This window comes from Leucoraja erinacea, chromosome 11, assembly GCF_028641065.1.
Source record: "Leucoraja erinacea ecotype New England chromosome 11, Leri_hhj_1, whole genome shotgun sequence".
NCBI lineage: Eukaryota > Metazoa > Chordata > Chondrichthyes > Rajiformes > Rajidae > Leucoraja > Leucoraja erinaceus.
Window position 1 is genome coordinate 5,290,728 of NC_073387.1, and position 12,899 is coordinate 5,303,626.

General features: G+C 44.3%; 1 protein-coding gene across 4 annotated transcripts in view; it reads left to right on the plus strand.

Annotated features, from left to right (window-relative positions):
- ebf1a (EBF transcription factor 1a) overlaps nt 1-12,899 on the plus strand; it is a 500,414-nt gene that overhangs the window by 397,926 nt on the left and 89,589 nt on the right. For all 4 annotated transcript variants that reach the window (XM_055642599.1, XM_055642601.1, XM_055642600.1 and 1 more), the window contains one exon: nt 8,198-8,286. In XM_055642599.1, coding sequence (XP_055498574.1) covers nt 8,198-8,286 — 89 coding nt within the window. The remainder of the gene's footprint in view (nt 1-8,197; nt 8,287-12,899) is intronic.

A 12,899-nucleotide genomic window follows, 5' to 3' on the forward strand; every position in this document is an offset into this window, starting at 1 on the left:
TCTACTTGGGGGTCTACTAAGGTCAAGGTGGCATAATGGCGCAGCACATGGAGCTGCTGCCTCACAGCTCTAGTGACTTGGGTTCTATTCCGACCTCTGCTGGTGTCTATGTGGAGTTTGCATGTTCTCCCTGTGGCAGTGTGGGGTCCCACTGGATGATCCAGTTTCCTTCCACATCCCAGGGGCATGTTGGTTGTTAGGTTAGCTGGCGTCAGTAAATTGCCCAAAGTGTGTACGTGAGCAGTACAATTTGAGAGGCATCGATGGGAATGTCAGAAGAACAAACAGAAATGATTCATATAGGATTAATGTAAGTGGATGGTTGATGGGTGGCATGAACCTGATGGTCCAAAGGTCCTGTTTCCCTGCTCTATGACTGTCCATGAAGCGGGATCTGCTTCAGAGGTGAGACTGCTACCACTGGGACTTGTCAGCAGTTGTCCTGGCAAGAATCAGAAAGATATAAGAGGCTGGATAAGAAGCTGACATCTTTCTCCTGTGTTACAAGTGATGGTGTTTGTTAACCCTGCAGCAGCCCTCTGTAGCAAGGTCAAAGTACAAATCGCACCCATTATGAACTCTGCCCGAGCACCTATTCTTTCAGTGGAAGAACCAGTCCTCTGAGCGTGAGTTACCACAAATCTTGCAAGTTACAAGGCATTATCCAGCAAGTATCCAGGACAGCGGTCAGGTCTGAAGAAGGGTTTCGGCCCGAAACGTCGCCTATTTCCTTCGCTCCATAGATGCTGCTGCACCCGCTGAGTTTCTCCAGCACTTTTGTCTACCTTCGATTAACCAGCATCTGCAGTTCCTTCTTAAACAAAGGGTGAGATACTCCAATTGGAGGACCCCAGAGGGGGGGGGTTGGGGGGGGGAAGAACAAAGGCATGGAAGAGGGTCGGGGGGGGTGGGGGGGTGGAATTGTGGCTTTGTAAGCGACGTTTATGTGGTGACTATTTGCATAGAATTTCACTGTGACTTGTCACATGTGACAATGAAATGTTCAATACTTCTTTCCCCTCCCCTGAGTCTGAGGACAGGTAGTTGGCTCACAAAGCCCCCAGCAGAGATGTGCCAAGAAAGGTGGTGCTGGCTCGAAGGGCCGAATGGCCTCCTCCTGCACCTATTTTCTATGTTTCTATGTAAAGTAGCTTTCCAATGTACACAGCTCGCTCCTGCATGGAACTGAACCTAGGGCCTTATATCAGGGCTATTCAGATTGCTTTGGTTCAATTAGCTACTAAAGCATTATATCACTCTGGTAATAGAAGGCTTTACTACAAATATATAAAAAAACTCTGAAAATGCTGGAAACATTCAGCAGGTCAGGACACATCTGTGAGAAATGAAGCAGCCCTAATGTTTCAGGTCAAGACAAATGTGCAGGGATTTTCAATGGGTTAATCTGTACAAGTACCCTCTGGACATCTCAGCATTTTAAATTCTTGTTGCTTTTTAAAATGTGATCTTTGTTAAAAAAAATAAAGCTTGTGGGGTTGAATAATATCATAACAGAAACAGAGAGCTGTATGAAGTGAAGGAAAGAGAAAACTCCATGGGTTTGGAGTTTTGATGCAGGATGTGGAACAGAAATGGAACAGGAATTCTTTTCCCTCCACAGATGCTGCCTGACCCGCTGAGTTCCTCCTGAAGTTCACTATTTTTTGCTCCAGCTTGGAGCAGTCTGCAGTCTCTTGTATCTCCTTCTTTATCATTATCATCCTTTATTGTCATCTTGCAAAGCAACAGTTGTACAGTGCAAAATGAGAAGACGTTTCCCAGGGAATACCGGAGCATCGCACATAAAAACTTAAACATTTCACGCATAAAATAAAAACGATAAAAAAAAAAAATAATCCAGTTCCTGATAAAACAGTACGAATAGTTTAAAAAAGTGCAGGTAATAAAAACAGCAACATTAAAATACATGTAAAAACAGTCATGAAATGTCCAGGGCAACTGATTTAAGTGGCCTGAGCCAGTGCCAGAGTTATTACTCAGTGCCAGTTATTAAATTGTCAGTGCAAAAGCAGCAGAATCAGGTGGAGTGACTGTTTAGCAGCCTCACAGCCTGTGGAAGGAAGCTGTTTAGCAGTCTGGTTGTCCGGGCTTTGATGCTACGGTATCTCTTTCCTGATGGCAGGAGATCTAGATGTGTGTGGAGGGGATGCAGTCTGTCCTTTGCTGTGCTCAGTGCTTTTTTCAGGCAGCGGCTCTGTAACAGTTCCTGTACCGAGGGTAGCGAGACGCCAATGATCCTCTCTGCTCCCCTCACTACCCTCTGCAGAGACTTCCTGTCTGAGCAGTTACAGTTGGAGTACTAAACCTGTGAAAAGGGGTGGTCCAACTTCCTCCAGCTTCGCTTCTGTCAGAAGCTGACGGGAAGTTTATGGTCAACATGTTGAGCCTGTGCATTGTCGCAGGGAGCAGCAAGGTTGCAGAGGCAGCAAACGTGACTGTGCAAACTCGACGCTTTCTCCACCCGAAGCGTCACCTATTCCTTCTCTCCAGGGATGTTGCCAGACCCGCTGAGTTCCTCCAGCATCTCTGCGTCCACCTTTGGTTTACTTTACAATCCAGTCCGCAGGCAGTCCCCTCGCCTCCAGGTTTTGGCTGCTCCTCTAACCAAACCCTGAAGGCGACCATCTCGTTCAATGCTACTCGCTGGAAACTGTCTCCCACCGCTCAGTGAAACGGCGAGATTAAAGAGAAATCAACATACGATTAAAAAGGGGGCAAGGGCATGGGATGTTGCTTCTCTTCTCCTCGTATGCAACCAGTGATTTACGTGTAATATAAGACATGTTTATATTCAAATCACCGTTTCTTTCTTGACATTGAGCAGAATCTTAATCATGCGTCGGATTTGAGTGTGTTTGCTGCCGTTTACCGCACTTGAATGGGGTGCTCTGATAAGCTTCAGTTTCAGTGCAGGCAGCTGAAGTGCTGTCACTCACTCGCTAGCTTGCCTGGGCGCCTTGTGTTGGATGACTGACAACAATTTGGATTCTTTCCTCTCTGGCGGATGACAAGTTAAGGGTTTTAGTGGTGCAATTATGCACTAAATTCAAGGTGCTCAGATGTAAATGTCTTCTAACCGCTCTTGTCATCCCAGTCATATTAAGACTTGCCCAGTCTTTACTTCCATTCCACCTATCCTCCTCCCACCCCTCCCGCCTATTTGTAGACGAGGGGGGGGGGTTAGAGTTCAGGAAACTGGCAGACTCTTCATGGAAACTAGCCCTTTATTTTATGAAAAATAAAGTATCAGTAAATGATATGTGAATAGTTCACAGCGTTTAATGTCTGAATTATAAACTGAATGGAAGACTCCTGAAGGGCCTGTCCCACTTTCACGACTTAATCCAAAACCTCTGCCGAGTTTAAAGGACCTAAAAAAAAAAAAATCAAGATTTTGGTAATCTACAAAATCCTATGACCTTCCACAAATTTGCTCACGAACTGGAGTGACAGAGGTCACGTGCTGATGTTGACTGAGGATTTTTTTATTCACTCACCTTTTTATCTCTGTCCAGCTGCCGAGCTACGAGTACCCATGAATATTTACTCACAACTAGCTACAACTACCCTCATGGCCTACCACGGTCTGCCCACGAACTAACTATGAGTCAAAAGTTTTCATCCCGACTATTTTTTTACTCGTGGACATTTTTCATCGGGCTGGAAAAAACGTCCCGACTTTCCTGATGCGCCGAGTACCTACGGATAGCATAACGAGCCGCAACAATATATCTACCGACTCCTATGGCCTCCTACGGACTCGTTACGAACATTCTGCGAATTTGAATCATGGGAAAACTCGGGAGAATTCCTGAATTAACTCATGAAAGTGGGACAGGCCCTTGAGACTACTCAGTGTTTGCTACGTGTTATCACTCGTGTCTCTTGGAAACACATCCAACTGGAGCCCATCTACTCTGGTGGTTGCCTCTGCACTGCTTTTTCATGTGTGAATCCAGCTGGGATCAAGGGGGTTGGCCAGGAGAGGTGCCCTACAGTTCAGCCTGATCTCATTCCCAGCTAACATCCACACACACGAGCGATGGACGGCACTGTGATGCTGGCTTGTGGTCGCTTCGGTGACCCTGACCTCAGGTGCGAAGTTCTCACCTTCTCCCTATGACCACATGGTTTACCCCCCTGGGTGCCCTGGTCTCCTCCCACATCCCAGAGGTCGATCGGTTGGGGCGATAATCGGCCATCGTATGTTGCCCCTAGTGCAGGTGAGTGGGAAGTAGATGGACGTGTAAGGGGCAATAAGTTACGGGGAATTAACTAGGGTAGTTGGATGCATGGGCTGTCTCTGGATCAGCATACTCTTGAAACAAACACAAACAAATAGCCTCCTTCAATGTTGTAAAGAGATATGAGATAGGGATAGAGATAGGAATGTTTGTTTTAGCCGAGATCCCTTACTGACCTGTACTGACTGGGAATTAAACCTATTATCATTACTGTTTCTTTATTTATAAAATTATTTAGACTCCTTATCTATTATGCGGTACTTTAGATGTCATTTCAACATTTTAGTTCAAAATTGCTGACCCTAATTTTTTTCCCCGCGTATTTCCTTTAATGGACTAAAATTCTTGTCTTATGTTATTATTCAGATGATTTAATTCAATTAAATAGTTCACACTTTATAGTGAAACATAATGCATTGTATACATAATGCATTGCATCGGGATAGACAGAGTTGATGTGGACAAGCTTTTCCCTTTGAGAATAGGGAAGATTCAAACAAGATGACATGACTTCAGAATTAAGGGACAGAAGTTTAGAGGTAATATGAGGGGGAACTTCTTTACTCAGAGAGTGGTAGCGGTGTGGAATGAGCTTCCAGTGGAAGTGGTGGAGGCAGGTTCGTTGGTATCATTTAAAAATAAATTGGATAGGCATATGGATGAGAAGGGAATGGAGGGTTATGGTATGAGTGCAGGCAGGTGGGACTAAGGGGAAAAAAAGTTGTTCGGCACGGACTTGTAGGGCCGAGATGGCCTGTTTCCGTGCTGTAATTGTTATATGTTATATGGTTATACGTGGGAGTAAACACACTACACTGTTTGGAGAACTTGTATTCAGCTGCCCAGCGCTATGATGTAATATCAAGAATATCTAATTGCCTTTGTCCCTTCAGTTCATGGGGTCATTTTTTTTTTAAAGTAGTGAGAGGTATCTGCAGTTCACTCTGGTCTGTGTGGTTCTGAGCATCCTGGCCAAGGATGTGTGTAGGAAGGAACTGCAGATGCTGATTTAAACCGAAGATGGACACAAAAAGCTGGAGTAACTCAGCGGGTCAACAGCATCTCTGGAGGTGATGTTTCGGGTCAAGACCCTTCTTCAGACTGAGAGTCAGGGGACAGGGAAACGAGAGATATAGATGGTGATGTTGAGAGACGTAGAATAAATGAATGAAAGATATGCAAAAAAAAATGATGAAAAAGTAACAATGACAATGGCCTGTTTCCTTTATCATCGTTACTTTTTTTGCATATCGTTCATTCATTTCTTCTATATCTCCCTACATCACCATCTATCTTTCTCGTTTTCCTTTCCCCTGAATCTCAGTCTGAAGAAGGGTTTCGACCCGAAACGTCACCTATTCCTTTTCTCCAGAGATGCTGCCTGTCCTGCTGAGTTACACCAGGTTTTGTGTCCCTCTTCAGGCCAAGGATGCCACAGGTTCTGTCCTTTATCTGTGTGCACTTATCCAGATGTCAGTAGCAATGCTGAATTAGTTTCAACGCCTTGGTTAGACGAGGACGATGCATGACAGGACACACATTATGAATCTCTGCTGTGAACTGTCCTGTGTAAAGGTGACAGGTGAGGAGTTTCTTCATGAAGGGTCTCAAGGTGGAACAGTCAGCTACTTCACACTGCCTCTATTCACACCTCAAGTGTTCCTTGTCGACACTGCCACAAATAGTGACAGCATTACTAAATCTGCATTCTGTCACCACCTTCAAAAACATGGTGCATAAGAAGAAATTATCATACTTCAGGAAAGTAGGACCTTAAACAATTTCCTGCTGTTGAAGACTGGATAGTTGCCTTGAGTCTTATTGACATTTATTCATGATGTACTGACTCACTCCTTCTTCATCAACACTGTCTGAGCCTGAATCCGATTGTATGCAACCATGTTGTCATACTCGATCATGAAGTGAGCCTCTAACTATATCTCCACATCACTTGTCAGACTCTATCTCAGCTCTTCTGCTGTGAAACACTCAACCATGCCCTTCTTATGACTAGACTTGATCACTCCAATAATTATCTATTGTCTGTGTCCTAACCTGTACAAACTGGCCTCACATCTGTCTTCACTGGTGCGGACTGACCTCTGCTTAAGTCATGGTCCCATTTAATGTTAAATTTCAAACTCTCCCATTGCCTCATGTCTCCCGTTGCCGATTTCTCCTCCAAATCAGACAATTATCCATCTCCAGTCTTGATTGTGGCAATCTTGGCAACAGTGCATTTACCCCTGAAACTCTTGTAACCTATCTTTTACACTAATCCATTGGCAATCCACCCAAGTATCTCCACTGGCAGCTTGGTGCCAAATTTAATGATATCCTGTTATGTACCTTGGCACATTTTGTGACATTGAAGTTGCTGTCTTGCCATTGTTGTTAATTGTAAGGCACAAGGAATCAGTTTTAGTTCTTGTTTCCTGCAATCTTAAGGCCTGTCCCACTTAGGCAACTCTTTAGGTGACTGCCAGGGAGTAATTTGAATGGAATTTACCTACCACACCTGGCGACAACCTACCACAACATCTACAACAACCTACCACAACCTCCCACAGCAAAATTGTTGTCGCTGTTGGCAAATCATTTTCAACATGTTGAAGGTTTTGTGGAAGTCGCCTGTAGTCGCCCAAAAATTGCCTAATTGGGACAAGCCCAAGTTCTCCTTCTGCATCATGCCTTTTGAAGGGGATCACTGAATGTAGGATCCAATAATACTCAACACCGATTAACATCGGAAATTCAGATGAAGACAGACCTATTGTATAGATTGCAGAAAAAAAATATATATTCATATGCTTTCTCGATTAAAATATTAAAATAGCAGTTATTTAGTGAATGTGATTACCTCAAGACTAAGGCTTCACAACATTCCTCAACTGCTGGTTGTGGTCCTATTTGCCCTTTGTATCCTGCGTGAATGAAAGTAGCGACACTTTATTAAAGTGGTAAAAAAGACATATGCATTGCATGCCACCATCAGCCAGGGGATTGAACGTAGGAGTTTGGAAATCTGTTGCAGATTTATAGAATTTTGTTGTGCCACATTTGGAGCAATGTGTAGAGTTCTGATTATCTCACTTCGGGAAGCTTTTGGAGTGGGAGAGGTTTACTAATATGCTGCCTGGATTAGAGAGCATTGCTTTTAAGGAGAGGTTGGACAAACTTGGATTGTTTTCTCGCGAGCATCAGAGGTTGAACTTTCTAAAATTATGCGAGGCGTAGATGGGCTAGATGGTCTGAACTTTTTTCCCGAGAGTAGAAATGTAAAATACCAGAGAGCATAGCTATAATGTCAGACTTTAAAAGAGAGGCGGAGGAGGGGGGGAGGGTTCAGGATTTTACACAGAGTGTGATGGGTAGCTTGAATGTGCTGCTAGAGGTGATGGTGGAAGCAAATATAATAGTGGCATTTGGGTCTTTTAGATCGACATATGAATAGGGAATGGAGGGTTATGGAGCATGTGTAGGCAGAAAGGATTAATATGAATGGGCATCATGGGCCAAAGGGCCTGTTACTACACTGTACTGTTCTGTGTTCCAACCTGAGTTAACCTGCCCACTCTAACAACCATCCAGCTTGACTTTATTGTACTCCTCTGTAATCGTTAGCTAATCTTGGCCATCACAGCACTGGGGAGTGCTAACATTGACTTCACTTTTCCTTACGCAATTTGGTTATATGGTTATTAACCTCATTCTGATTCTTCAACCTGTTGACCATTCTTTATATATGGAACTAAATGCTGAGTCAGGTCAATTGGGCATTTGTCCCTGGTTGGACCTCACAGAGCAAGTCTATTCAACGTGTACTTTGGCTAATTAAGTTTCTCTCAGTTTTAGCTCCTACCTCTTGTTTCTTGATGCTGACCCTGAGGTTCCTTCCTGTTACTGACCTGCATTATTCTTCCTTGTTGCAGCTCTGAATGAACCCACCATCGATTATGGCTTTCAGCGGTTGCAGAAGGTTATTCCCAGGCATCCGGGTGACCCAGAGCGATTGCCAAAGGTCAGTCACACAGCTTTTCCAATCGTACATCTCCTACACAGTAATGTTGCAAGGCTGGGTAAGCACATCACCTTCAATAAGCGTGACTACCAAAACAGGTTGAAAATGAGATTGACCATCCAAACCATACAGGTAGTACAGCTCGTTCAAGAAGGAACTGCAGATGCTGGAAAATGGAAGGTAGACAAAAGTGCTGGAGAAACTCAGTGGGTGAGGCAGCATCTGAAGAAGGGTTTCAGCCCGAAACGTTGCCTATTTCCTTCGCTCCGTAGATGCTGCCTCACCCGCCGAGTTTCTCCAGCACTTTTGTCTACCTTCGAGGTAGTACAGCTCTCTGGTTTTTGGCGGAAGGATATATCCTCCCATGGGTGGCATGGTGGAGCAGGGTTAGAGTTGCTGCCTTAAGGGCTTGTACCACTTAGGAGACTTAACCGGCAACCTCTGGTGACCTTGCTCCATGAGGTCACAGGAGGTTTTGGTCACTCTCCCTAATGGTCGAAAGTGGTTTCCGCGTGGTCGAGGCTTCATCTAGGTTGCTGCTATTTTTTCATCATGATTAAAACCGGCCTCGACTAAAAATAGGTTGCCATTTTAAAAATCGATAATTTTGTAGTCGCCGGTCTAGTCGAAGCCGGCTGTGATGGTAGTCGAAGGTAGTCAAGGGAGGTCAAAGGTAATACCTTCGGGTGGGAAAAAAATTGGTTGAAAAAAAGGTCAATGTAAACATAAGCATGTGACCTCTGTCACTCCTGGGCGAGCTCAATCATAGTTGGAGAGTTCTTGTAGCAGAGGAATCTTGAACAAATGATGGCTCCCAAAAGGCAAACTCGCAGGGGTAGGGCACAACCCTCCAAAAAGCCTGCCATGCATGTGTTGCACACCCAAGAGGAGGAATGGCAGGAGGACATGCCACAGGAGTTGGTAGCCCTGCATGAGCGACCCTTGGAAGAGGAGAACAGGGAGGTAGTCAATGTCCCCACACCATCCCATCCTTCCCTGCCACATTTGAAGGCAGCAACAGTGTAAAGTTTTTAAATGCAGACAAATCCTCCTCTTGCAACACATTCATCAGGTTATCATACTGTCCAAGCCTCAATCTTCTTTGCAAGAGGGGTTTCATCCACTGACACCTCTTCACCCTTGTCCTTTCCCTTCTGCCTTTCTTGAAAGGCTGATGAAGCAAAAGGGCTGCTGCTGACAGCAGTAGATGTACTTTTTGTAACATCCACCTAACTTGTTCCTCCCTGCTCTCATGGTTCAGAATGATTTAACGAAAAACCTGGGAGGCTTTTATTGTAAGAAAAAAAATGCATTCATGACATAATTTCATAATTTGTGATCATCTGATCTGTAACCAGTCGACACTGGTTGTTGTTGGTTTTCAGTTTAGTTGTTTGAGGTCAAAGGGGGTGTTGTTCAATCGCGGACCAATTTAACAGAGACCCATCCTCGAGTAAAAGGTGCATGGTCAAAGCCGGTTTTCAACATAGTCGAAGGAGGTCGCTGTAGGTTGAAGGAGGTTTTCTTCATAGTCGAAGAATGTTTTCAACAGATGCGTGGGAGGTTGTAGGAGGTTGCAGGTCACCTCGACCTTGATTTTTGTTTGGGTGGCGGGCAAGGTCACCAGAGGTTGCTGTTTGGGTCTCCTAAGTGGGACAGGCCTGCAGCGACAGAGACCCGGGTTCGATCCTGTCTACCATCCTGTAAATATGGAGTTTGTACGTTCTCCCTGTGAGCTCTATGGGATTTCTCCGTCGGTTTCCTCCCACAATCCAAACATGTATAGGTTTGTAAGTTAATTGGCTTGGTGTAAATGTAAAAATTGTTCATTGTTTATGTAGGATAATGTTAATGTGGTGTGGACTCGGTGGGCCAAAGGGCCTGTTTCCTTGATGTATCTCTAAACTAAACTAAACTAAACTAAATGTGATGCCTATTAATGTCCAGTCACTATTATGCTCCTCTCCTGAAAAGAGAGATTTCCCATTTATACGGTGGTGCTTACACCACAGTGATATATGGTAGTTGTTGTTCTAGAATGGTAAACTTGGCAAACAGGAAGAGTTACTCATGAATTACTCCAGCAGTTTGTGTCTGGTAAGATCTCATAAGTAGCATTGTGATAATGATCAGACAGGTTATCGATGTTGGTTGAGGGATTAGAACATTGGAAATGTGGCCCGCCCTTCTATACGGGTGCTGCAGGGTGTGTGCATGGCCACCCCAGGGGCAGGCAGGGTGCTGGCATGATGCTCTGACATGTGGTGTTACAGGCATTGGACAGTCTGCACCACCTTCCCCCAATGGGTCTGGCTTCAGTCAAGTATGGGCAGCGATTAATGCTGCTGCTTCGACCGGGATTTGATCCCCACCTCTGATATTGTTTGCACGGTGATCAGAGTGAGTCCAAGCACAAATTGTGGGAACAACACCTCATATTTCGCTTGGGCAGCTTACACCACAGCGGTATGAATATTGACTTCTCTAACTTCAAGTAACCCTTGCTTCCCCTCTCTCTCCATCCCTTCCCCTTGGCCACTTCTCCGACTGTCCTTGTTTACATTTTATCTCTGTTTGCTTTGTTGTTATTTTCTCCTCTGGTCTATTCTACATCTCTCTCGATCCCTGTGTCACAATTTCACACCTTACACTCCCTTATCTCTGTATCTCCCTCTCCCCTGACTCAGTCAGAAGAAGGGTCTCAACCCGAAACATCACCAATTCCTTCAATCCAGAGATGCTTCCTGTCCCGCTGAGTTACTCCAGCATTTATCTCATGTTCCCCTGGTTACTACGGGGTTTCGGCCCGAAACGTCGCCTATTTCCTTCGCTCCATAGATGCTGCTGCACCCGCTGAGTTTCTCCAGCATTTTTGTGTACCCCGGGTTACTATGTTGGCTCACTCCCACATCCCAAAGGTCTACTGGCAAGTAAGTAGCTACCACTAGTTATCCCTTAGTGTTAACAAATGGCAAAACAAAATCGAGGGGGTGCTGTGCAAGATAATAAGTTTTTGCGACATTTTATGGAACTGCGTTGAGGGGAACTTGCATGAACTTCAAGAGCTGACTGGCCTCTTCCCGCATTATAATGTAAATAAGAAAGCATGGACTGGGAGCTGCCATCGGTTGAAAGCTTCAGCACCAGGCTTGCTCTGAATTCTCCCATCTCATGCATGCAAATGCAATCCATCTGTATTGAGGTGAGCAGTGGTCAAGACTTCAATGCCAAGAGCCGTTGGCGCCAACTGCTGCAATGACTCGCTCAACATAGACTGGCACAAGATACCACAGATACATTGGGCCACCAGGCGAGAAGCCAGGCTGCCTTCCAGCTGGGCAGGTTTACTGACCATATGTACACCCATGTTCACTATTCAGCATGTGTCCCAAGCCAGTTACTCATGATGAGCTGGGCTAACAGCATTCACTGGGCTAACATCACACCAGAGGTTTGTCAGTGGCAACAGTCCCTCATTAGGAGGGTCAACATTGTGCAGGCAGAATTGTGGAGAGCAAGGCAGAGAGAACAACCTGCAAGAGCTTGTGTAATAAGTTGTGCCAACTGTTTTTGATGGATGTAGAAAAACATCGTCACATTGTAGGTATGTTACAAAACCTACCTGAATCGCCATTGGGAATCTGCCCACAGCCATGTCGGCGATTTTGGCGCTGTTTGGAGGGGGCGGGTTTAAAACGCGATTTTTACTAGGCTGTACTAATCGCAGATGTTCAGCCTAGTAAATCATTAACGAAAAATCGCTGCAAGACCCGGTCGCAAAAGGTATTATTAGTTTTATAGGCCTCGATAATATAGAGTTTTAAGATTACTGTCTCAACTCTCGCAGCCCCCAGGGTTTTATAAAGCAAACAATTAAAGGTATGTACCTTATTTGTAATAAATGGGCATATATATAAACCTATATATCAAGTTATCTATAGCGAGTAGTTCATTTTGGGCTTTTTATATCCCGCAGTATTTTTCTCGGCATTTGAGGGCACTAATCCAGCGCGATGTCAACGTTCTAAACCGGCGCGTTCCACATGAACCCACTAGAAAGCCGATTTAAATGGGCATTTATTTACGGCAATTGAACACTAAATTCCTTCCATTTGGCCTATAAATTAATGTAAATTAGATATAAAAATCATGTTATATTGTGAATTATTTGTGAATAATCTTTGGACACTTGGGCTATTTAAAAATGTTAATCTTTCCTTAAGAAATGGGCTTTTGACTATCCAAGATCACAGCTTTTTTGTAATGTCAATATCCATTGAAAATCAATAGGGAACAAGATGCTAATTTCCGAGTATGAAAATGGCCACAACTTTTTTAATACTTGAGATGAAAGTGAATTTAGTGTCAAATTAAACTTATTGTTATGCTTATCTGATGGGATAAATTGCAGACTTGATTTTTAAAATCTCAAAATTTTGTAACATTGCTACACATTGTTTTAATAATTAGATTTATCGTAGTGGATGAAATATCAATCAGCATTTCTTGCTCGTGATGAATTCTGCATGGGCAATTAATAAATGTACAGAACTCTGCTACAGCTACTGTTTGGTCAAATGAACACAGAAGGATTTAGAAGTGTGTGACAGGCC